This window comes from Vanellus vanellus (genome assembly GCF_965231255.1).
Source record: "Vanellus vanellus genome assembly, chromosome: 3".
Taxonomy (NCBI): Eukaryota; Metazoa; Chordata; class Aves; order Charadriiformes; family Charadriidae; genus Vanellus; species Vanellus vanellus.
The window spans coordinates 32,061,550-32,089,155 of record NC_138907.1 but is presented as its reverse complement, the minus strand read 5'-3'; the positions used below and the strand labels follow the sequence as shown (position 1 = coordinate 32,089,155).

General features: G+C 38.3%; 1 protein-coding gene across 1 annotated transcript in view; it reads right to left on the bottom strand.

Moving 5' to 3' along the window:
• Positions 1–10,868: 10,868 nt before the first annotated feature.
• The window catches only part of SOCS5 (suppressor of cytokine signaling 5), a 29,586-nt gene continuing 12,848 nt past the window's right edge, over positions 10,869–27,606 (bottom strand). The window contains exons 2-3 of the mRNA XM_082481568.1: positions 14,943–15,034; positions 10,869–12,523 (exon numbers count right to left, since the gene is read on the bottom strand). Of these exons, the coding sequence (XP_082337694.1) occupies positions 10,901–12,511 (1,611 nt within the window). The 5' untranslated portion in view covers positions 12,512–12,523; positions 14,943–15,034 and the 3' untranslated portion in view covers positions 10,869–10,900. The remainder of the gene's footprint in view (positions 12,524–14,942; positions 15,035–27,606) is intronic.

Below are 27,606 nucleotides of genomic sequence, written 5' to 3'. Positions count from 1 at the left end.
AAAGAGATGACTAATCTTCAAGCAGAGAACCTAATTACTTGGCTTTGGCATTCGTTCTACTGTTAATTAGGGTATCTCCCAACAGAAAAGCAAAGCCGCGATTTAACACTGAGGACCCTGTGACTCACAGACTGAGGGCAAAGAATGGAGCTTTGAGTGGAGATGCTGATTTAAAGACCTGTGAGCTGTCTGAAACACAATGTTGATCAGTGCCAAACTGATCAATGTTACTGATTAGTGAATTGCTTAGTTATATTTGACAAAACCTGCTGTAAACAAGAAGAAACAAAAGAAAACAAAGACACTATAAGCTATTACTGACTCAAGTTACAATGGACATGAGGAAACTAGACATTGTCTTGAGAAAACCAAGAGGAGCCCTTTGGAATGACCTGAAGGGGACAATATTACTGCAGAAACTGTCCTTATGCAAAACGGAAGGAGCAAGCTGCTTTGAATGCAAATTGCTTATGATACGGGTACAGAAGCATTATATCCATACTCTAGAAGAGGCAGCCTGCGGAGAGCCCTGCTCAGTTACCCTTACCCAAGGCAGCTGGGCAGTATCCCTTACCCCACACATGACAAGGGGGATGCCAAAACTGGCCCTGTTAGGACAGGGGGATTTGGTCCGCAGGCTCACTCAGGCAGGACCCAAGCCAGATTTGCTCCTGTGAAGCTGAGGCTTCTGGCTACAGCAGGGTAGTAAAAGCTCTCCAACTGCCGGGGATGGAAAGCAGGGTTGGCCACGAGATCCATTCCCTGTCCAGTCTGAGATGGGGATCAACTCTTGTGCCTGGCCCTCTCTTACTACCTACAATAGGTCTCCCCAAGAAGCAAAGGAAGGTTGAGCCACATTCAGAGCCTCAGACTGTTTCATTAGGTGGCATGGGTCCCGAGAGGAGCACAAGGATTAGAAACAGGACCTTTGTTAAAAGGTCTAAACTGCCAGAAACCAGGATCTAGAGCAAGGCTCTGGAGGGCACCAATGTCAATAAAGTACATAGCGCAGTAAGTGATGACCTGCTGGAAAGTGACTTCCAAGGCATCTACCAAGAGCCGCAGCCAAGTAGTGTTTCAGGGCACTAAACTTTTCTAGGCAACTGTATCTCTGGAGCTGGTGCCAGTCTTGAATTCCTGTGAGAGATACCAGACACCTGAGAAATTCAGGAGGTCTTAAAGCGATACAGATACCAGTCTTGGAAATTGTTCTTTTGAAGTTTGTGCTGGAATTATTTACAAGTACCTTTTCCCTTCTTTTCCTTTCCCCTCCAATGTAAAAAAAAAAAAAAAAAATTATCTAGCTGAGGTGAGCCGGCATAAGGATTAAGACTCCTTGAAGTATGGAATCGAGATGAAGCCAGAATCGTCCAGAAAAAAAAAAAAAAAAAAAATCTGAAGCTGGTGATGCTTCTTGCAAACTCTTGGCTTGAAACTCCTGCTCACAGAATGCTTCCCACTGGCTTTTCTTGAACAGCATAAACAGTGGCAGGACTCATCTGATGGTCAGCAGTGGCTCCAACACATCTGGAACAGCTTAAAGCCACAGCCTTTATGCAAAGCCATGCCCACAAAGACAAGAAAGCAAATTTTCAGTTAAAAAGAAAAGTTTGATAGCTTTGGCTCAACTGGACAGTTAGAAGAACAAGGGTGAAAGCATCCTCCAAACAAGAGTACACAACACATGTTCCAGGCTGGGGAGGAGAGAAGGAAAGCACCCTTACCAACATCGCTAGGGCAGAAAAGTATTTGGCTTAAGTATCAGGTGTCCGCACGCCCAGAGTATGAATGGTTACACAAGCAATCGCTTGAAGGAAAAGTCTGGCTTTTTTCTTCTTGGCACATAATGAAACTGAAGACAAATGGTGTATAAATAAAACAGGGTGCTTCTGTAGTACAGAATGATAACAATCTCAGCAATTCATTGGCTCATGCCAGGAAATTGTCCTCGCACGCTGCTCGCAGGTTATCAGCCTTATCAGATTGGATACAAAAAAACAAAATGACAGAAGCGAGGAGGCTAAAACTGTGTCTCCACAAGAGAGCTTGCAAGGAGAAAATACCACTTTACGTGGGGAAAACCCAAACTATGGCTTGACAGAGGGCTGGGTTAGGAAATAAAGGGCGTATGGCACCCGGTACCCTACATACCTGTGCATCCTACGTATTGTGTCCACAGCAGTCAGTTACCACATGAGCAAAACCAGCAAATTACAAATACTGAGACTGGACACATACCTACCTCAGGTCTACTGCTCAGTGAAGGGTGTCAGACATTGCCAAACACAGACTAGTTCTTCAGTTCTTCTATTATGCCGCTCATCACTATAGCGCAAAGCAGTTCACAAACGGATCAAGTATTGTTATTCTTCTTTCACTAAAGGGAAACTTGAGCTCACGAGCAGCAGCACGTCCAACTTACCCCACATCTAGCAAATCCGATTCCAAGCAGCTCTTTGTAACCTTCTTACAGTCTGTCCCCCACTCTTAAAACTGAGATGAATTTACATACTGCCCCTAACGTAACAGATGAGAGCTACAACTAACACTATTCTGAAGATTAGAGACCCTACAAATAGTAGTTTTTATTAGTTTCAGTGAGTTTTAAGAAGAGACTACAAAAGTCCTACTAAAGGTTTACAACCTTGACTTCCCAGATGCCAGAGGACACCTGATGGGAGAGCGAAGTGAGACCACTCTCACAAGCAGGTCATGCCCATGCTACTTCACCCACACCTGAGCCATACCTCAGACTGTCGGGAAGCTCAGATGTGGAGCCATTCTAATGCTCCTCATACCATCACCTGCTTCAGAGGTGAAGTGACACCACAAACCCTTCTTACAAATGCATTTGTGGAGATGCTCCAGGTTGGGCAGCAGAAATGTTGCTTCAGGAATCTCTACTGCGTGGAAAGCTCTGGTGTTGCTTCTCGGTATTTGATCTGGGTGACCAAATAAATGCTTGTGTGGAGAATTAGAAGCCCAAGGAACACCACTACAGGTACATATTCTGTTCTGCACAACTTGCACTAATGTAGCCAGCCACGTTCGTTCCAGAGCCTCTCCTGTATTTATTCCATATACCTATATATTCTATTCTAGATACTGATGTACTTTTGACATCCTGTAAAATCACAACACAAAGAGCTTTCTGAGACAGACTCCTAAAATTCCCTCCTCTAGGGAAAGTGACACAGAAAAGACTGATTCTGGAAGTCTTAGCTTCAGACCACCTGGTGTTTTGAAATCCTTTTGAAATATTATTGTGCCTGCATCTTCCTTATCTAAACCCTCAAAATACTTAATGATGTAATATTATGAATGATCTTTGCCATAAGTTTAACAGAATTAGAGCTTCATATTTCAAACACACCGCTGTAATAGGTAAATTAATCCCTATAACTTGATTAATCAATTTTTCTTTTATTTTAGCCGAGTTTAAGACAATTGACCTTCTGCATGTTTCAATAAAGCTAAAACTACAAAGTCAATGCCTGTACAAAGCAGCCAGAACCCCACAGTTTTGTTTTCAGGGTTTTGGTTTTCTTTTAGTTCACTAGTGATGAGAGATAAAGACTTCAAAGGAGCCTAGACTAAATGTATTTTTAGGAGCAATGCTCTAGAAAATATATAATTAACAAATCAAGAAGCCTGAAATAGTTCCGCAGAGCAGCCCACAATACTTTTTCAGCTTGTCACACGGCCGTTGTCGTGCCCAGCTTAAACTCCTCACCAGCAGCATTTTGCCCAGTTTTCATCATCTGTTGAGTTTGCACTGATTTGCTTCAGGAATAGCTCCCATCAGGCGCAAAGGAGAAACTCTCTCAGTTTACAGGACGACAGCTACATCTGTTCCTTAGTTTGTGCTCACGGGGGCTGTGCTCTACGATACACACGCTCATGTCACAAAAATGTGTACTCGGCCCACAACTAGGGAGAAAAACCCTTGAGGCTTAAGCGAAAACTCGCTAAATTAAGAGCTTGCTGGAATTTCAGAGTGTGATAAAACTTCTAAAGACGATAATTATCAGTCTCTGGATCTCTTCACTCAAGTATTTTAGATGCAACAGAAACGGACAGGAATAAACACCAGTTACTGATTATTTTCATCTAACTACTTATCCCTTTGACATATACGACAACTAAATATTTGTAAAAATATGTATTTACAGTATAGGCTTAAAATAAACTCATTAAACCCGCAACTTTTTGCTCCCAAACAAATATAAAAAGAAAACAATATGGTCTTTTATACCCCATTTATTAAGACAGAGCCATCTATTACTTAATACACGGGTTGGGTAGCCATAAATCACATTATTTTCTTATTATATTAAGATGCAAGACAGTCTGGCAACCAGATAATAAAGACAAATTAGGCAGGGCGGAGAAACATTTAAGCTGCAGCAGGTTAAAAAACCCCATCTAAGCGAGGGAGACCTAAACCAGCGCAGTTACACAAGGCGCTGGCATGGGGCAACGCTTGGCACGGCGCGCTTGCCGGCCAGCTCCTCGAGTGCCCAGCGGGCCTGCCAGGGCCCCTTCAACTGGAATGTCAGGAAAAGGTCCAGGGACCGTCTGGGTGCTGCTTTTTTTGGACACCTACCAAAGAGCCCATTGCACCACCAAAGCTACATGTTTTGTGGTTTTTTTTTTTTTTTTTTTTTTTCCCCTCTGTGCAGGGATCGCATAGTTTTTGTAAGAATGAAGGCTTCTGGTAAGAAAATTTATAGTGCAATCTGAATTAATTTGTGCCCACAGTGTCATTATTCATTCTCCAAAAACAGTTTAAATATAATCGTGTAGGAATGTGCTATCTCCGTAAAGATATTACAAAGTAGTGCTTATACAGTTGGTGACTACATAGATTCAATTTTAAGAAATAAATCTCTTCATGCTTTTGCAAAACTACATGTACGACAGCAAGAAGCGACAAAGGAGCCAAGTGCTTTTGTATCTTCCAAAAGCTATTAGAATTCTCAGGGCTCTAAAAAGTTAATCTACCTTATCGCACAGGAAACACACACCACGTCAATTTAACAGCTGCTCTGAGAAGAACAAACCCCACTTCTGCTTCCTCTTTGCCAACGTGCCACCAAGGTACAACTCCTGCTGAGAAATCAGAGGTTGCTTTGCTCCAGACAAGCAAGTTCAGATATGTTTCTGCTCGTCAGTGTAGCCGTGTGCTTAACAAGGAAATTGGCAACATTAGCTATATCACACATACACAATTACTTTTTTTTTCTTTCCCCTCCTGAAGATGACAAGAAAAAAGTCAAGCACCAGGAGCTTCAGCTCATAAATGCATCGTGCTGGCCCTAAGCAACCTAACTGTTAACAGCTGTAGCTTTAATGCAAATTTACAAAGGGAACATTTATTCAGCTTGAAAAGCACATGCACAACAGGCACCTTGATAACGATTCAAAGAGAGTATCAGGTTAACATCCTACTGATATTACATTGGCAAAAATTGTGTATTTTATACAAATAAGAAATGGCAAGGCTGCATTCAAATAACAGATTTAAAATTTGCTTCTTGAAGCAACCACTCTGAAATCAGTATGGCAACATGCAAGCAAATTAAGTAAAATTTCTTTAGAATTCTTTCATTTAAAGAATGAAAATAAATGTAAGGTTAAAGTCACCAAGAGGTGGGTTTGGTGGTTTGTGGGTTTGGTGGTTTTTTTTTTTTTTTTTATCTCTTTTCTTTTAAAGACTCTTGATATAAGACATAGTGAGAGAGGGAAACTGCTTAAAAGAATCTTCCAGAGATCCTTACCTCATTGAAAAACATTTGCTTCATGTATCTTGCTGTGAAAACATCAAGCCTTTTTCTTTGCAAAGCCCTCATGAGTAGCATTTTCATTAAAAATGAAAAAGAAAAAAAAAAAAAAAGGCATCGAATTCAGATCTTTTAAGTCAACTACATTTGGTAGATGCAATCCATGGCCAAGCTAAATGATTCTTCATACATCAATATTGTGAAGAGGGAGAGCAATTAAGAGTGTTATACCATGCTTCGTAAACAGAGTTAACGCTTTAAAAGCCAACTGATTTGATTTCTATCTATTGTGAGATTTTTAAAAAAGCAATTATGAACAAAAATTCTCCTGCGGTCGCAGTCAGGAGACAACTGTTTAGGCAAGCGTGGCAATAGCAGGAAAACAAACAGCAATCTATGGGCTATAATATACAAATGCAGCTGAAGATACAAATAAAATAGTCCTTTTATTTGCAATGTATGCCATGCACAGACAGAAAGAGAGAGAATTTTTTAAAATGCCAGTATATTAATGCTCACCATATTGGCGTACTTCATGTAGCTTCAGGAAAGACCATGAATGCACACATGCTTGGAGGAGTCTGACATATATACATATGGGGGCTATGCAGATGCTCGCAGACTAAGGTTTGGCACATACACGATCATTTTACGATAACCCTTTAGGAAAATGAGACTCAAAGCACCCTCATCATTTTAAATGTGAGCGATTTTAAAATGAGACAGATATTATTTTAGAAAGAATGACAGAAGATTCAGTTAATATTTTTCTATTAAATACGGTATTTCCAGATCACTTTGAAAAAAAGAAAGCCCATGCTCCGTATGCATTCATCTCTCAGCAACTTCTGACTTGACAGCTTCAGTCTTACATGCAACTTTGCAGCAGAGACGAGCTTTAAAGCATTCTGCAAATATTTTGGCTTGCACACAGAGACTAAAGCAAACTGGATTTGTATCACAGATATTCAGAATCTTTGCTTGTTTCTAAACAGTACAGAACCTTAAACATGGGTTTAAGGATGTGTCTGACTGTCATGATGACATCTAGCAAAGGCTTGAATTCACCTTGTCATACATTATGGATACACAGGTCTTTCAAAGTCTGTATGCTTCTCCTTTAAAGACTATTGTTTTCTAAGAAAGAAGTCTTCAAATACACACCAAATTTAAAGTACATAAATGCAAAACATGGCTTTGTAACTTATTTTCTTAAGAGAAGTTTCATTTTGACAAGCAAATTGTTTGGACCACAAGTGTCTACATGTCTTTAAGAGTATTTTCAGAAGAGTTATGCCTTTAAAACATATGTAAAAGAAGAAACAAAACTAAAACAACCTGTAGACCCTCATATAAAGACAAAATATAGCATAGCTACTTTTCTCCAAGTCCATGGGGACATAAAGACAGATTTCTAAAAAGATTTGGATTTAATGCCCTGATTTTTTTAAGTGTAATTCTGCTCCACAAAACAATGATGCACTTATAGAATAAAACACCTCCACGTGCTGCATGTTAATGCATTAACGACATTGTTCTATTTACACAATAATTTTGCAATGTTAGATAACGTGTTAATTGGAAATTAAAATAATTTTAAATTTCTGTATCTTTGTAAAGTAGAACTGTTGCTGACTTTCTAAAGTATAATGATGTGTGTATTTATACATAACAAAACCACTAAGTTTTGCTAAGTGTTCAAAGATCTTAATTCCCACATAGCACCACCACCCTGTGCTTTTCAAATGTGGTCAAAAATCTCTGGTTTTTTTTTTTTGCAAAATAATCCCACCAAGTAAGCCCTTTCTATAGCCCTTTCTGCAGAAATAAGAATCACCTTGAAAGAACACTTTACAAGATTATGGTTCAAATACTTCTCTCATGTAACCAGATTAGATTGGAATCATGCTGGCATACCTTATTATATTGAATCCTATTGTTAAAAAAAAAAAATAAAATCAGTGGTTTGTGCACATCTTTTGAAGATGACACTTAAGATTTTCTAAACAAAATCAGAATGCTAAAGTTAAAGCATACTCCTCAAACAGCAATGAGGAATCAACTACTTGCATTCTCAACATACCAATGCTTTAATGCCTTTAGAACTGAAAATAAATGTATTCATTAAGAAATACACTGCGACTTGAGTAGTCAACACTCAAGTTTACCATAATTTAAAAAGTGATTATTTTTAGCATAACCACACTAGCAAGTTACTCTGTATACTTCAGTGAAGCAAAGCTTTAAAAAAGTTGTAGCGAAATAGATCATTCCTTTTTTGTGTGTTTTAAGGGAGCAATAAATCCTCTCCATAAAGACTATTTACACAAATGCAAGAGCAAACTTTCTGAGATCAGGGTTTGGGGTTTTTATTTTTTTTTTTTCTCTCCAAAGATTCCACCACATGATAAAAAAGTTAAATGAATGTGTATTCCTGACCACATTGATAATGTCACAGCTCGAATCTCATCAGCTAGTTTACGACAAGCAACTGCAACGGGTGTAAACAGAAAACGCGTCCCTACACTGGGACAAAGCTCGGTTGCAGGTTGACTGTATGATACTAGTATTGAAAGCAAGAGTTAAAGTAAACTCAACTGGAATTCAGATCCAACTGAGGGAACAGTGAGAACGACACAGTGAAGGTACACTTGGGTGCAATTTCATGCTGGTGACTGTTTTTCCTATTTTATGCTTAGAGCAGATTTTAAACCAGGAGTTGCATATCAGACGACACACAAAATTCAAAACTTAAGTGACCATTAGCACATTTGTACATACTTACATAAACTTAGTATTTACATATTCTAAACAAAGTTCCATTTTAACAGTTGAAGTCTTTTAACACATGAAAGAAGATAAGCTACTACAAAGAATGCATAATGGGATCACAAGTTTTCCACAAGCATATAAACACATGTTTTAAAGTGCTTTCTGGGTGCTTCAGATTACCCCCTTGCAGTATGAGCTTCTATGTAGTGCTGTTCCAGTCATTACAAAATTATTTAAATCATTCCCCTTCAGGTGCATTGGGAGTTCAAGAAAAATGACAACACCGTTGACGTAAAAGTTATAAGCTCTACCAACATACATATATACATCACTAAGTTCAGATGAAGTTGTCAAATACTTTGGTTTATCATAGCTTGGGATGAATATTCGACACAACAGAAATTGCACCTCTCCACTCTTAAGTTTTTCACTAAAAAAATACCCCAACATAAATTGACAGTATTCTTTGGTAAAAACAGGACATTTGGCCAGTTTGCGTGTACATCTATTTATTAAAATAGTCTAAAAGTGAACAAATGCCACTGCTGTACTGTCAATTTGCAGGAATAATCATCCCGTACTCAGTGGGGAGTATCAAAACATGAAGCTTTAGCAGTTAGCTATATAACAAGCTGAAACACCTTCAGCAACCATTACAGGGGATCAGTAACGTAGAATACTTTTTGCTTAACATTTATCCTTTACATTACAAAAAAATTTCAAATACTGTAAGCCTGCAGACAAGCCTATTACTTTGCAGTGACTACAGAAACATTATTGAATGGTGTACACTGTTAGGTTTCTGATAAGTGTGTAACAAAACCCAGGAATATGGTGTGCTGACCAACCAATATTCAGCTGCACGGTATTTGTGCATTACCTATACTAAGGACTAAGAAAAGCCTATTAAAAATTCAGTTAACTGCTACAAGTTACGTGAATATATAAAAACAGAGCAGATATACAAGTATAACACTGAACATACTGTACTTTATTAGCACAAAAAGCCAGAACAAGGCACAGCAAGCAGAAAAATACATCAATAGAAGGGTTAGTGTAGCATACAAGAATAACGTTTATTGTACTTGCAGCCAAAATGTTCCCTACCTTGCACAGGTCACTGCCATAGAGAAATAAGTAATAACATACTGTAGCAGCTGGTAAAGAAACTAGGGAGCACTCATAATTGGTACAAAACATTAAACAGGGGTCAGGGCATTCCAACAAAATTTTAGTGCAAAAATGTCTAAGATGGAACTATTTTAAGTTCCATCTCTGATTAAATAAGCAAACAGAACTTAGAATCTTGTTTCCAAGTAATCTGTTGAAAGTATAATCAGTGCATATTACTTCAAAACATTTTTAAAAGCGCAAATGGAAAGATATTTACAAGTAAAGTGTAACAGTACCTTTGAAACCTGACATTTATTTCAGACATGTCAGATTTTGTATTCTGATTACAATAATTCAACCACTTGTCATTTTCTCCATAAAAATATCAGACAACTTTAAATAATTAAACATTTTTTTTCTCCTGACTATTACCTTCCATTGTAAGTTACGAACAGTCAAGCCACCAAATTCTGTTTTAGAAAAAAAAACACAACCTTTTGTGTCATGGCAGTAATCTAAATGCTACTGAATCAGTAATTCACACTGGAAGGTATTTAACTGTTCAAGACAGTATTACTTTTGCTAACAATGCCACTTAAATCTCCAAGTGTTTAAAATAGAATTACAGTACTGAGCAGGCATATTCAAGTCTTAATGATTAGGAAACCTTATACGCTGAGAAAAGCATGATTCATCTGTCAGCATCAAAACACCATTAACTCTTAATGGACTGCTTCTAATGAACTGCTCTTCATTAAAAGAAAATACTCTTATTCACTAGTATTTGGAAACTTGTTTGTGAGCTAAATGAGCACTTTGAGTAGTGGAAAGTTTTCAAGAAGATAATTTTAAAAAAATACTTCAAATATTAGCAAAAATGCTCCTCTAATAAAGCATTTCTTTATTAGCATTACATGAATGCCCCATGGAAAATGCCTCATAGTTTCTTCATCCAATTACTACAGCTATAAAAGGGAAACAAAAATATTTAGAAATTAGCAAAAATATTTTCATTAGGCTTTAATGAAAAACGTGCAGAATTGTGTCTGCTTATTGTTTCCAAGAGGCATCACAACTTAGTTTGATTAACAGCAGGCAGCATCTGACAGGATACTAACACTCAGCTTAAATAGGATATTGCAGAAAAGCTAGACATTGTTGGTGCGCTCGCTGCAGTTAAACTGTAACACACACGAAAAAAAAAGCACAAAGAAGCTTATTCTGATTTCCATTTACTTTGTTTTTATAGGTTCCCGCTCCAGCCATCGCACCCTGACTTTTTGTTTATAGTGATACTCCTTTAGAAAGTCTTGCAACATTGAGGGTAGAGGAAGGTCATCAATTCCATCATACGTAGTGCACCTGCAGATTACTGCCCGGCAGATATACTGCAGACTAAAGGGGAAAGTCCTGTTCAGAGATACAGTAAGTAACGGTTCAAAGAACATGCAGGAGCTAGGGTCTTTGTAGTGTTCCAGAAGCCCTGTAACAGTGGAGGAGTGAAACACACAGGGATCGTGGGCATCGAAACTAAAGTTGTGATTCCACTGCTCAATGCGTGCGTGTAGCGATCGGTTATAACGACGGAAGCTCACAGAGAAGAGGTAGTCCTCCTGCGCAGAATCCCTGAGCAAAAAAGTGCCTTCGGGTTTACCCTCCAGAAGTGCTTCTGCTTCATAGCGGTCCATCACACCCCAGTAACAGGGGTTACCTGTGATCTGAAGTAAGTCTGGCACGAGGCAATGGATGTAATCAATTTGAGTATGCACTTTCCAAGCCCCCTGCCTGCTAATATGGCCGTGGCTCTCTCCAGACATCTGACGCTGTTTCTGCCTGCGTGACTGCAGACAAAGTGTTGTTGTGTCCTCTTCAGAGTCACAGTTCCCCGGAGGTGTTATGTTTTTGTCCCCGGTCAGCTCAGTCATACCAGGGGCTAACTTTGGTCCCAGTTTATACAATGGATTAACCTGTGCTGTAGCTTCAAACGTATGTATTTGGGCATTGGGAGGGGGATCAACCCCTTCTTCAATACTAAGTCTACGTCTCTCTCTAAGCCTGTCTTCTTCATCTTCTGTTGAAATCAAGGAAGGATCAAATGTGTCAAAAAAAGTTGAATGAGGACTCACAGGCGCTGTGTGCTGTTTAATCAGATGCCACTTCTGAGCCAGATCTGAGCCTGCAGGAAAAGGGCATTTCTCAAGCATTAGTTCAGAGAGATGGATCTTTCTTTTGTTAGAAAACAGAGGTTTGGACTGTTTACTGTAAGTTCTCATGGGAAAACACAGCCCAACAGTATCTTGTAGACGCTGACGCAGAGAACGGCTACCTACTGTCCTGTTTGATACTGCATCCATATCATGGACAGAGCTCACCCCATACCTTCTCTCCCTCCTCTGCAAACCACTTCGTGTTCTACCAAACCTTTTTTCAGTATCCAAGGAGCTCTGTGTTTTGGTAGAGCAGGAATGCTTCTTCTTCCCACCCCAAGGAGCATGCCGAGAATAAGAGTCCCTTCGAGCAAGCCTAGCTCCCGTGGTGACACACGAGTCATTCTCTTTCTCAATGCTTATTTCAACAATCTGAGGAATTTCTGTGACACAGTTTTGGTTCCGCCTTGCCGAATTCTTTGAAGGACTTAAACCTAATTGCAAAGCAATGTTTTCTCTCAAAGGGCTGCTGGGTTGTTGTTGAGCCAAATCAGTTATCTGGATAGCTTTCTCTTTAGCAGATGAACAACTACTGGAGTTCACAACTACATTTTCATTTTGGCTTCCACTCTCATGACTGAAGAGATTCTGGCACCTGTACTTGAAATTGTTCCACATCTTTCCCACTTTATCCATGGATTACGTTATCTAAATTCAAAAGGAGAAGAAATATTAAAATAAAAACACAGTTTAAAAAAAATGAGGATATCTTCAGTTATCAATTAAGTTATAAACACAAGACGACTGTTAATTGAACACACTACCTTTGAAAAAGTGCCCTCGGGTTTGTATAGTTATGTAGAAGTGATACGCATCACACCATTTTGATATTCAGAAAAATCACCGTGAAGAAAACATTTGGGAAATTACAAACATTTTATATACTAGCATGCCCTCACATTTTTCTGTAGGCACACAGGTAGGTCTGCTTAGTTGTATTTGATGGCTAAGAAATATGGAGTCTGAAATTCTTAATTTTAGACAGAATTTGTAAGTCACATGTAAGGTATCACTCCCTGATAAGCTTCCAAGAAGTAGCAGTAAAACCAAATCCTGAAAAAGAACTATTCAAGTCACTCTAAACTATGAGAGCAGTTAGTGAAATCCAACAAGTGCCGTGCAAATGTCTACATACACCATCTAAAAGCAAAAGCTGCAGGTCAGATAGTCTTGTCAGTTATAGCTTGGAACTTAAAAAAAATTAGCACAAAAATAGAAATTTAGGGGGCAAAAAAGTACTCCGCATTCTTAGATGAGGCAATTGCCAAAAGACATGGAAAGGCAGGAAGACATCAGCAGAATTTCAGAATTATGAAGTCTCTGACATACTAATAAAAACATCTAAAAAAAACTTGTCTGGCTTTATTACTTAAGATACAGAAGAACGAAAGAGCCCAAGGAGCTTTTCTATCTTTAGTAAGAGCACGTAAAAAGAAAGCAGCTCGGGAGCAGAAACACGATGATAGTGAATCATGAAGATACAGTAAAAAGATAAAAACATTAGCAGTGTGTATTCTGCAACTACTTCTTTAGAAACCGATTTTGGTAATTGGAACAAGACTGCCAAAAACACAGGACTGCCCTAGGACAGAGAGAAACAGGCTAATTCTGTACTAAGAGTCAGGCAATGCCAAGCTAAATTAGATCTAATTAAGTTCTGAGAGAACTGCTAAACTTAAAGGACTAAAACATGTCGTCTTATCTAATTTAACTCTTAACGGAAACTGCTCTGTTCTTTCGAAACATATTATTTTGAAGCAACATTCCTCTGTTGCTGTAGTTCTTTCCTCTTCACAGCTAGAAAGGAATCTGAAGCAATGACTGAATGCACCGAGTCTCATGAAATAATGTGGATGATAAACAAGTAAGCAATATTCCAGTGAACCAGTCTAGAAGTCCCTTAAGATAGAAGCACAGCTGTAAGCCTGTGACTTTATAACAGAATCCATTGAGACTGGAGAAGAGTCAGAGGTATAGCTTACATGAAAATCACGAAGGATAATGAATGTGAAACACCTAACTGTTACAGGAACAGAAAGCAAAAGGAGCAAAAGCTTTCTTCCCCACCCCCTCCTCAGATACTTCAGCAAACCCAGCAAGCTAGGTATCTACATCCAATTGCATAAAGTAAAAACTTAAGAATTTAGTGTGGATACAGGGAAATCAGGCCTTAACAGTCTCTGGAGATTACTGGTATAAGTTACCTAGAACACAGTGCTAATAACAATCCAAACACCACACATGCAGTTATTAAGGAGGGAGACACTTGCAGAGAAATGTTGTACATAGAACACGCTATAGAGATCTGCACATACACAAAATTGAAAGTGTGTAAGCAAATGAGGAAGGAATGTCTTCACGATTAAAAAAAAAAAAAGATGCCTAAAATATTGTTTTTTCTGGACCAAGCTGGGGAGGCCGGTGGAGTTCTAAGAGTAGCAGAACTAATAAAGTCAGATCACATACAGATTTGTAGAAGTCATACAACCATGTATCATGCCATTGCAATAATCATAGCTGTTTGTGGTGTGTCAGAATATCCATGCTGACCAGGAGGCAGCATATGTTTGCTGGCTGCCAGTCTGTCAACACAGTGTCTATATAAGGTTGACTTCAACCCACTTTTCTCTGAAGTTGTACATTTCTTTCTCTTCCTAGTCACTGAGATATTTAAATTTTTGAGGAAGGGAAAAGGAAGAGAGAGTATATAACCTCCAATCCCTTGAGAAATCAGGCTAGAAACAGGACACATCTTTGCGACAATGAACTGTAATTACTTTTCTAACCAAACAGCCATACACTATTCAGTGGTGTCTTTTATTCTAAAATTGCTCATTATTCCTCTTACTTTGCACTATTAAGTCTAGAATGTCTTTAGTCTGTTAAATGATGGGTGGAAAGTCCTCTACAGTTGCCCAGAAAGCTTCAAGAACAAAGAAAAAACAAACAAAACCCCTCACTCAAAATCCCCACCATACTGGCTTGACAGATTGTACATTTCAAAAGTTAGATTTAAAAGGTTAAGTACTTTTTGTCATACTCAAAAGAATATGGATACTCTTCTTACCCAGAAAAGCATACGAGTCACTGTATCTTGTCTTGAGAATATACTTCAACATGAACTTGCTAGATTCCTTCTCTGAGCTGTGGACATGATTACTATAAAGAAAAAAAACCAGTGTTTTTGTTAGTTGTTGGAATATCTTATTTTAGATGCTGACAATTAGTCACTGGTATCAAAGGGATATTTTACTAATTATACCTAAACCGAGTACGTAGAACTGCCTGCTGATTACAGATTTTTAATGCATATTAACACAAACAAAAAACTTCACAAAACTTTCTTTTTCATCCATTAACAATCTTTGTCAAATAGGGTCCGGGGAAGACCCTCAAATGACCCTTTTGAGAACCAAGAGTGAGCGACAGCACCTGGATCATTGAAGTGCCAGGCACAATGGGCATACTTGGGCCTGTAAAAATGGTTTCCCCACATTTTGGTCTCAAGTCCAAAGCAGTGGTTCCCAAGTTGTGGTTGGCAGTGCTGTCGGATCACCTCACACTGCCTCTCCTCCTTGTTTCCAGCTGCTACATCACATCAAAAGGCAGCTAAAAATACACACTTTTCTAATATTACTTTTCCAGGTAAGCAACTGCTGTACTTGCCACAAGGATGTTATATGATTGTGAAGCAAGAGGAATATGAACCACGATTCTAAAAATGGGAAAGTAAGTGGAATACAAGACAAGTTCTTTATTAAAAGAGTAGGTCAGCACTTCCCTAAAATAATCATCATTGTGTTTCAGAAATCCAAGAGGAGTTGAGGGATTTAGTATGCTCGCACCACTGTCAGAAATCTAACAGTAAAAGGACAGAGGAGAATGATTTGCTTCTCCACATTAGAACCAAGCCCAGGACAGCAGTAAGAGTTAACAGAAAACATTGGGAACTTATGTTAAAAGTTTACATGCAGAACAGGAAGAAAAATATTCAAATATGATGTATATTTACTGGAATAAAGAACTATGGGGTTAAGTAGTCACTAGTTGAATATTAGAAGTTAATATTCCTAGGCAGAAATTCCAGAGTAATGTCAGAAAGTACTAAACATTAGTTTCCATTCACCCCTGGAAGCACTAAAATTGCTGAAATGCTTTTAAAGTTAGACCATATGACTACTATTGAAAGATTCCATAGAAGTAACTTTTCCAGCAAGCAGTTACAGGAACAAAATCTTCGTACAAAATGAAGATTAAAGCAAAAGTAAAGTTCTTTTGCAACATTAATGTTTACCCCCATTCCCCCTTTTCTTTTTTCCCCATTAAGTTCCTAGCAAGTCTACAAACACAAGGTAGTAAAACATACTACAATTGATTGAGAGCAAAGCCTTAACAGAACAAACGAAAGGTTAAGTTGCTAGAATAAGGGCTGTACAATTTTAAATAAAGCCTTACTTAAAACATTAGGTCATACAGGCCTCTGAAGATACACTTGCATTCCACTTGCAAATAAAACCAGTAATGCTGTTTTACTGGGCATAGGTGGCAAAGGGGCTCCATGCTAATCATTTTAATTCATCACAAACACAAAAAGGATGCAGAAGCTTATCTTGAAATTTCATGCTTAATGATACTAATCTTAACTGTATACATCACTATTATTCCTCAGTTCCGCTCACAAACATGAGCAGTCAATATACTGCCTATCACATCACCATTGCCAGGCAGCTGACACAGCCTGTTGGACAAGCTGCCCGGTGGCTCCAGGAGGGAGTCGTTGCTTTGGGAACCATCCTTCACTAATGCAAAACAGTTTCTTGAATTTGGTGACTGCCTCAGTTAAACCTCTCAACCTCGTGTTAGAATAAAACTTGAGCCATTGGTAAAGTATTTAATATTCAATCTAGCAATTTTAAATTAGTTTAAATCAACGTGCAACAGATGTGTGGTTTCACAGATTTCTTGTGGCAGTGCTAAGGTTGACAAAATACAAATTACTTTTTAACTGGCCCTAAAGCCATCCCAGTTTTATGAAGGAGCACTGCCAGCGGTTACTTAAGCTTAAACAGAAAATAAATTTAATTCCATCAAAATGCACAAAGTGAATTCATCAATTTGTAGATTTTCTCAGAAAAATTAAAGTTATACTAATATTCCTAAAACAATCTCTTTTTAGCTAAAAAAAAAAAAAATTCTATCTACTATAAATTGGCATAAGTTATCTAAAAAAAAAACAAATAACAGTAGTAAGCACCCTACAGGGATTACAGAAGCAACGAGCAGTAGTATCTTAACACTGTATTCCCACTTGCAATAAGTTTAGAGACATTCAAAGCTGTGAAGTTTGCATGAGTGTAGTCTTCAAGTATTCTGAGCGCACAAATGACGAAGCCACAAAGAGAGCTAGGAAAACCATTCATGTAACGATTTCAATAAAGGCACCAGTTACAACCTGTTTGTAATCCTGAAACACCACGTATTAATAGATTACTGTGAAAACTCAGACCACTGTTTCCAGAAGTGTCACAAGATCTAGCCAGAGCTTTCTGCCTGTGACTTCCTAGGATGAACATCCAAAGACAAGGTTGTGCTCTCTCCTAAAGATAATACACTTGCTTCACTCTCAGTGTTACCCAATTTAAAAATTAGTTGATATGGTAAATTACATTCAAAATATTAACTCCCTAAAACATACCATTTGCACAAATGCTGAAACACTGTGTAATGTATGACACCTTACAAAACAGATATAGTGTGCTTATTTCAAAACCAAGAATCTACAAGGGTCTTTGTTTTGGTATTTTCATATGAGGATAGCTTCAAAACATTGAAAAGACAACAAGGACAAAACATTGAAAGAAAACAAAACCCAGACAATTCTTATGAGTCAAAAAACCCAATAACCTGAAAGAGGAGGGAAGAGGGGAGTGAGAGAAATTGCAGCCTCTCTGCTCCTTGTACACTGTTTAGTGCAACGCGAGCGCAAGCATACAGAAGCAAGCAGGTTAGCACATTCAGTGGTACCAGGGAACATCACCTTGGACCATACGTAAAAGGAATGGAGAGAGACTGCACTTCTATTTGGATTGTTCCTTACTTTAAAATGATTCACTTAGCAGTGACAAGAGACTCCATTATTAAAGACATTTGCTTCCATCAAGGTATGCTTGCTGAAGAGGTTAATGTCCAATTTGCACATTGCCAAATGCCTGCTATAGGCTACTGCTCCTAGGGATGCACTAACAAAGCTGCTCACATAAGCATGCCTCAACCTTATTCAGTCAAAATCAATAAGGCTGGCAAACACCTACCATTTAAAGTAACCCTCTTGTGGAAGTAAAAAAGGGCAATAATAAGGATTACAAAGCAACTTCCTCCCTTCCACTACACATTCCAGAAATAATAAATTACTACTGTACTACTAGGGACAACTTTTCTTAAAAAAAAGGAATACATTGGCTTAAGTGGAACCATGCATTCTACACACAAAAACGTGCTCACCACAGACAGCTTGAAGAACTGATTTGGAGGGCTTAAAGGAAGAGGTGGCTGCTAGATTTGTTTTTAAACTAGACAAGGTTAAGGGGCCAAGTGTCTCAAGTGTTCATGAAAGCCTTAGTGTGGCAAAGCACTACTGTTTTTTTCCTAGCAGGCTCTGATAATTTGGAAGTGCAGTTGCATAGGGAGAAGAATCTGAAGGTCTGAACCCTCAAATCAAAACTCAAACCTGCCAAGAAGAGGTAAACAATATCGAGCTGTAATTCCAACAACACACAAAAGTGCTCTAAGTCAGCATTGCAACCAAAAGAAATGGCATCAGCCTCCTCCCGGCCACTCGTGCTGGTGCAGGAGATGGTCAGCACCGTGTAGCTGCTTGGTCAACCAGCTCAAGGAACCGATCCAGACTAAAAACAATTCTCAGAAAAGGTCTCAGTCATTTACTCCATCTGGTTTATGACTTCTTTATAAACATTTATACTAACACAACGGAGGATCGGATGAGGAGGGAGGAAGCAGCAGCCAGGGCAAGACTGCTTCCTTCCACAGCAGCACTGGTTTGTTCTGCTCACCATATTGAGACCTTAGCCAGCTACTTTGAAGAGAAATCTGAATCTGAAGCCTATATATTAATCAGCTGTGGGGTTCTGGCTGCGAAGAGAGAGATTAGGACTCTATTTAAGCTGCTGCTTTGAACATTCATGTTGAAAGTTCAGCCACTGAAAACGTTTACTTCAAAAATAAAACGCTGACTTGGCTTGACGTGTCCTGCTAAAGCACAGGGAAAGCTATGAGTTTCAAGGACTTAGGCCGGCAGACTGTCAAGTCAAAGAAAAATAATGATATTTTGCCATTGTGCCAACCTGAAAGTAAGAAGTAATCTCCTCCCCCTCCTTGATGCAGATTCACAACAAGCAAAAAGCAGTCTTAGCCTGGATAGCTGATGTTCTGCCAGTTTCTTTCCAAGCAGTGATACATTGGTAACTCCAGTTCAAAAATATTCCAAGATATTTTGAACAGTGGGGTACATCCTCGTAGCCCCTGACTAGGCTTTGGGTTTCAAAAAGGACACTGTCAGGACTACAGGTGTTCACATGTTAGATAAGAAAATAGTGTACAGTTGCCATCCATTTCTTTTCTGTTCAGAAAATCTAAAATCCCTGAAACAGAAAAGCCATCAATGGAAGAACAGAACACGAACAACACTAAACCAACAGTAAAGAGACAGTTGTTTCTGAAATACTCTTTTCCCTGTACTTATACAAATCTAGTGGATAATAATACAATCATCATGAACAAAGCTAGCATTTCTAATTATATAAGGATCACAGAACTACACATAGCAAGCATAGATTTCAGCTATTAATACAGCAGTAATGCTATACAGATCTACCGAGAACTCCACATACTGGTAGGTGTCTATGGTAGAAGCTCTGCAAATTCAAGACAATGATGCATAATAATTCCAAGTAAAGACACCCTCAAATCGTTTAGGCAATATCCCGATGGCCACTCACAACAACATGTAAATCCACACAAGCAATATTAAACAGAAGAAGTTTCCTTTAAATTACCTCCACGCACCCTAAGTAGGCAACCCATAACTTCACCTTATAATTTGAAATAGTAAAAAAAAAAAAAAAAAAAAAAAGCATTAAGTTAGCAAAGTAAGGTACCCACTAAGGAAGAGAACTCTAGGTCACTTGCTCAAATAATGTTTTCTGTACTGCTATGTTTAACTCTCCTCAAACAGAAGCTGCCAATATACTTTCTTAAAATTCATGTGGGCAGGATAAATGGTTCCAGTCAGTGTTCAAGTTAAGTACAGCAGCCCTCTTGATGACCTCTGCAAAAGCCATAAGTACTCTGTGAAAAAGTTACGGAGCTCTTCCCTAGCAGGGCAAAATTTGTTTCTACTTTTAAGAACACTAACAAAGCATATCTTTCTCTATCAAGTTCTAAAATATAAATAGATCTCAAATTGATATAAAGATTGATCTAATGGTTACTCACATGTAATTATTGGGAGTTCTGAGTTAAGGAAAAACATACCTTAACAGCTATGCCTCACTAGAAGCAAAGGCAATTGGAAGCAAAGTTGAAAAGATGGGTCAATCATATCCCACATCCTTGACTAGCCCAGTAGAAACATCCAATTTAAGGTATTTTGTAAATGGAGCATTTCTTTCAATTGCAAAATGGCTATTTTGCAAACAGCTAGTTCCTCTGTTCTGGGATCAATTTATACTGTTTAAAGAGTCTTATTTCTTTGCACTTGATACTCTACATTTTTCAAAACATCAACTGCCTGCCTAATGCCTCTCCCTCACCATAGTACCCTTGCCCCCTGACAGCTTACAAGCATTTCCTTTACACGCAGAGCTCTTCTCACGCACCCAGCTACTTCCCATGTTCCCTTTCTATCTGACCAAGCAAAAGATCATACTCTCTAATACAAACTAGCTAACTGCCACCTCTTAAAATTGATAAAAAGAAAGTTCTACTTGCCTTTCTCTATCTTTTTGTGGTATATCTACAATGGTGACTAAACAGGAAAATAGCATTGCTATTCATGCAATTTGCAAAACATTAAAAAAAAAAAAGCCGCCCTTCTTTCAAATTTGAGTGAAATAGACCCAAAAGTTCAAAAGTTTCTAGAACCACAACAACTGAGAAGTGTGACAGCCTAAGCTGTGATTTCCTAGGAACTGCAATTAGAGAAGTTAGTGTTAACCTGAAGACTAAATATTGCTACACAGACTTAAAAAAAAAAATTATAAAAAAAATCTCTTGCACTATGAGTTCCTCGGTTCACAAATTTGCCATTTCTGATGAAAAAACACTGAGGTTTTATGGATAGCATCTGTATTTTTTGTTCACTGCTAACATTACCGGAGCAAAGCACTTGATAGTAGCATGGTCATACACACATGTACAAGACAAGAAAACTCAGGAAAATTCCACAATGAAAAATGAGCTTTGTTTGCAGCAACATAAATGACTTGAAATGTTTAAAAATAGGAAACATTTAACTGTAATCTATAGTACAACTATATTAATGGATGACCTGTAAATTGGTCAAACTTCCTTGTGCCACTGCAATACTGAAGAGACTAAACTTCAAGCTACTGGGGAGAAAACCACTGGACCAGCCTGGTGCCTTACAAGCTACAGCTATGCTCTACATCAAGAAGAAGATGGCCCGAGATGGACAGTTCTGACAGCATCCACAAATTTATAGCGTGACCTTCATAATGACTAAACTCCCAACTTACATTCTTTCATGCCAGACGTTTGACAAGTAAACCCTATCCCTATAGCACCACTGGTAATCTTAAATCCATTTCGGTATAAAACATGTTTTAATAAAATAGAAGCATATTTGAATAACTGCAAAATGATACCAGGGGATTTAACCTGCAAAGTATTTGGCAAGTAAGGAGTTAAAATCCTGCCTAAGACTAACCCACAGCTGCTGTCAGCAGTCAGACTTGTCAAGAGAAGCTCTGGGCTGTCTTGACAAGACTAATTGGCAGCAAGCACCTGGTTCCCCAGGCTGGACCGGGGTAGGTAAAAGAATATAAACCCTGCAAAGAAGAAGGAGAAGAAGCTGGAAGGCTGCCAGTAGGTCTAGCCTGGTTCATGTTTTCACTTTGATCCATAGGCAACTTTATCCTAGACTATACCCAGTTAGAGCTATCAGAAACATTTTTCTGCAACTTTCCAGCTGAAAGGAACCCACGCTTTGTGGTTCTCTACCTGCGAGCTCTGCCACTGATCGCCCACCAAACCTTGCTGTGCAGGGTCACGCTGCAGCACAGCCAACTGCAACACCAACACTATTATTAAATTGCAGTGGAATTGAAATTTTGGTTTTCAAATGCCACCAAGAATTAGCTTAAAGGCATTATTATAATTTTAAAATTATGGACTAATATGCTAGGGAAAAAAAACCACTAAGATTGTCCTGGATATTCCATATATTGGATATATATAGCATGTGCAATGACAGTTTATGATACATAACAAATGAAAGTGCATCTTTAAAGAAAGGAAAACAAAAGTAAAAAACCCCCAACATTCTGGAAACTAGCTAAAAGTAGGCTACATGAGGAACTTGAAGTGGGACTTCCAGAAGTGTGGAAAGACCATATATTGAACATATTTTGAACTCAACTATGAATCATGATTTCAGTGAATTTGAAGCTTTCTGAAATTCTGCCCTTTGGTTTGTTTGCAATATCAAAACTCGAGTAAATAAATAAATAAATAAATAAAGCATTAGCCTTGCAGGTTCAGCCCCTGAGGTAGGCAGATTTCTCTAAAGAGTAAGGGAAAAAAATATCAGCTTGTTAGTTTATTAGAGTTTTATATTATTGAACTACCTAGTATCTAAATATATATACACATACACAAAAATAAATATACTTAAAATATATACGACTTCAATATACTTCAGATTTTAATTTTTTTGTGCAAGACAGAATAAGTAAAAATATTGAAGAATCATAACAAAATTCCTTTAAAGCAAAGTGATCAGCAGATACTTCATCTATGCCTCTGCTAAGTTTCACATTTTAAGCATTTTACTCCAGTTAAAGTTACAAGGCAAAGTCAGTACTTGTACACAGTCTCTGTATAAAAGATGTTTTAATCAATAACCGTTAATGCAGAATTACGATGTTTGTGAAAACAGGTGACTGTAATGGAACTGTTTGATAGTCAAACCACTGGTATCACTAGAACAAATTCACCCTAAGATCCACGGAGTACGCCGCTTTATTTTTAATTGAACACGTTATATAAACAATTGCACAATTCCTTTAACTGATAGTGATGTTAAACGGTACTAATACAAAAATCCATTAACAATCTTAAAAAGATAAAGCTCATGATAATGAGATTATACATTACTAAGTTTAGAGTTACTGTTCTAGCGATAACAAAAAATTTTTCTTAGAGTGAGAGGACAGTAAAGGATCCAGCTCTTTGAAAAACCTGCTCTCCTTCTGATTTCTGCACCTTTACACAAAGACAACTAATGAATAAATTTAGAGGTTCTCTTGGTCTCTACTCATGAGCAAGGAGACTTCTGTGGCTTTAAATTTTTCTTAAAAAAGTAACACTTTTCGATTGCAATGCAAAAAAGGAATGCCCATGATTCAAAACATAATATCAGGATGTACCATAAATGCTTCACGCAAAAAAATTAACTCTTCACATTGTCAAAAATGTAAGACTATGACTATATGGACAGGATATGCATTAGAGAGACTGAACAATCATTAATAAGAAAATCAGGTCTGTCTTTCTTCTTGAGAGCATCTATTGCCTCAGTACTTTACAGCTGAGGTGTTAACTAGGTTATTATGTTACTATCTTACCTTTAGGGAGCTGGATCCTATTGTACAGTAAGATGCAAAGGAAGTGATACTTTTTGTCAAGATGTGGCTACATCTTTCTTCCTCGCCTTACATAATGCAGTCAGTTACATCAAAACTATTTGAATGAAATGCTTCTCCTAGCAAAGAAGCACCTCTGTGTTAAGTAAGTGAGCCCCCACAGGATGAAAATTTTCTCAGAAAAATATACTTGTTTCGTTAGTGCCTAAATTCTTCTTAAAATAAAACAGATAAATAGTTTGCCTTTTGATGTTGTCTATCCAATCCTAAATCTGACTCCAGTTTTCGCCAAAGATTGTTGCACCAAGACCTAGTCACAGACCAATAACCCACTGGTTAGCTAATGTGCATTCCTAATAACCAATAGGAAAATGTCTTACCTGAAAAAGTCAACTTACTAACCTGTGATACCACTCTAATACCCATGCATGACAGCTCATTTGTATTGGAAAGTCCCTAAGTATCTAAAGTGCTCCTGCCTAAGAGGGGTAAATGTAAGTTATAGGCTGCAGGAACTGCAAGAAGATGCAGCAAAGGAATGGACTGCAAAACTTTACAGCAGCACTATCAGCTACATGGGACCAATAAAACTAATATTCCTCTTTTGCCCTTAATCAGGTCTATGAAAGCAGAGATTCAGTTTTATGAATGGTTTGAGAGACTTCATTTCACACAGAGCTTGCAGCACCACAAAAAATAGAGCAAACCTAAATCACACAATGATTACTGGATGATGAACTTGTGAGAGAGCAGGTATTTAAGGAAAAAAAAAAAAGGAAACACCACAAAACCAAACCAAACAAACAAAAAAACCAAGCAAAACCCACACACAAAACCAAACAAACACCAAAACACAACAGAGAAACTGACTGATGCTATTTCACCATATCCGCTCGAGATGATAATTTACCATCCCCTGCATGAAAGGAAGAGTACAGGTCTTTCTAGGTTGTTTCTCATTAACAGCATTTAGCCATACCCAGGGTACCCTACAGGTGATAGTCAATGATAACTAGCATAGCATGGCTTTGCTACTATTAAAAGGGATATTCCTGCTTCCCTCCTGTCCCTTTTCAACATTCATCTGACCTCTTTTTCACTATAAGCTAATTAATGGAAGCACCAGACAGACAAACAGCACTTCAGCTAGGAAAAAGAAGCCAGAAGAGACAAGTGACAGCATGAGGGTAGGAGAAGCTCTGGACTCTAACACAAAGAGAGAAAGGGAGAAGAACCATCTCTACCAGCAGCAGTGAGCTGTTAAAACTGGTTTAGCCATTTCTGTGAAGCCCCACAACTTAATGTTAAACCAGATTCTCCTTATACCAGGAAACATGTCTTATTAAATGAAAGTCATAATTGTGCAGCAAAAAGAAAATGAAGCCTTGAGACTAAGACTCATCTAGAAAAACACTGTACATTTCAGAAGATCCAGGAGCTATAGCACTGTTAACAGGAAAAACTATTAACATAAAAATATAAGAACTGTTCATTTTTTCAAAAAGATGGTTCAACTGTTACTTAAAATACCAAACAGTCCACATAAACATTTTCAAGATGATAGGGACAACCTGTTCAATAAATGATTTCAGGAAGCTACGATCCTTAACTATTCTCCATAGTGAAAAAGAATTTATTCTTGATGTAGAAATATTAAGTTTCCTCAATTTATCATTAAGAGACACTTGGCAGTTTCCGCATCTAGCTACTGTCATATAGTAGCCAGGATTTCCTGATGGAAAACATGCATGGTGATCACAAGAATGAGAATTCCAAATTCTTACTCATAGAGGGAAACTAAGACATTTTCTTGAGATACCCATGGTTAGCCACAGCTTGAGCACCCCCAAAACCCTTTAGATAAAGCTGAAGGGTCTGCGTAACTAAAACCAGTTGTGTAACTTCACATAGATCTCAAACTCTTCTGCTATAGATTCACAGGAGTCTACTAGTCAGGTGCAGGGAAGGAAGAGAAAAACAGAACACTGTCTAGTGTCTGAATGCAAGTAAGACCACAAATTTCTGATAGCTCTGGCACAAGTGGCACATAGGCATATAGGACTAACCTGTAGATAACTTACAATCCATCATGATTTGAAGAAAAATGAAAATTTACCTTCATAAGAGTCATGATAACCAGTCAGACTGGAACATCTTTCTGCAAAATCTGTTCTCTCATGTACTGAACAAACATGGAAAAGAAACTCCTGCTCAACCATGTACTACCTTCCTGTGAAGTTCACGCTGCTGCAGTGGGCTCTGCTGCTAGTTCAGGGGAAGGACAGCAATAAAACTCAGTGAAGGTTATCTCACACAACTTCCAAGTGCCTACATAATTGACATGGATTTTGCTACAGGGAAAACACAAAGTGTACTTTAAGCTGTACAGTGTCAACAGGCGAAGCCATCTTTCTTAAAGCTTGAACTAGCCATCGCAAAAGCAGTAGAGAAATTCAGCCTAGGTGGGCCTAAAGTCTTCTTCCCAACAAGACTGACATGCCTTTGAAAACATTTTTTTCAATAGTTTATCATCACCTAATGCTTCCCATTATCAGACCACGTTCAGTGGCTTTCTGATTTGGTCTGAATTTTATAGGCCTGGTAGCTACCTAAAATAGTTCTTTGAAGTTGTATGAAAAATGTCAAAAAAAGTTGCATTTTGGCTGTCTTAAAAAAAAACTCACCACCTCCTCTTATAAATTCAGGGAGCGTGGACTTTGTGTAGAACTTCTGCTATCCTTATAGGAGTATAGCCAAACTTGGTCCAGTTTGGGACTCCTGAAGAAAAAACCCTTTAGGTTCATTGTCTCAGTAGTCTTTCCAGATTTTATCTGTTAAGATCTCTAAAGAATCAGATTGAGCTTTTTGGGATGACTGTCACAGCAATCAGTACTGACCAAATGTGTATAACCTACTTGTATGAAGTGATTGAGAACACTCCCCACAACTCACAGTTACGCATTAGTATGATGAATAGTATCCTTGTTATGCTCAAAAGTAACATATCTGTTTGCATACATAAGTAGTCAAGCTTTAGCCCAGTATGGATACCTCACCTTTTGTAAAATAAGTCTTAAGACAGTCAAGAGTAAAGGTGTTGGTAGGAGTCTGGAGGTATTGGGGTGCTGATAGGACAGGAGAGGAGGAACAAGTGCATGATTCTGGAACTGACGAGTGCCAGGATTGCCTCACGGAGATTTCCCACCTGGCTTTGTGCCGTAAGACCGCTCCTCAACCCCCTAATTAACATGGAACAATTCTGGTTCTGAGGCTCTGCACAGCTCATTGCAGTCCGGAGATGCACTTGAAAGCAAAATCCTGCTGAGCACACTGAGTGCAGACAGTCTCCAGGGAATTCCACAAAGAAGTGTTGCCATGTCCAGATCACAATTTTTCAAAAAGAGAATTGGCTCAATTTTTGCAGATTTTCATATAAAATTAAAACATTACAGCTCAGCCAGAGGTCATCCACTGACAAATTTCAAGTAGATGTTCCAGTTCAGATGTGCACGACAATATTTCAAAGAGACTGCTGTGAAAAAAAAAAAAATGGCACAGACTATTATTCTGGTTTTGCTTCCGAAAACAGATGAAGAATTTTGGCTGAAAGCTTTAAACAAAATTAAACTCAGGGCAAAGAAAAGGCATAAAGTATTTCAGTCCAAAAGATTAGAGTTCAGCAAAGTTATAAACAACTGAATTTCTAACAGTTCCTATTATCTGTGGAAGAAAGAGATGAAGAACAGGGATGGGAACAATGACTCGTGTGAACTCCCATTCTCACTTATGCATCAATGCACTTTACTACAGAAGTTTACAGCTATGCAACAA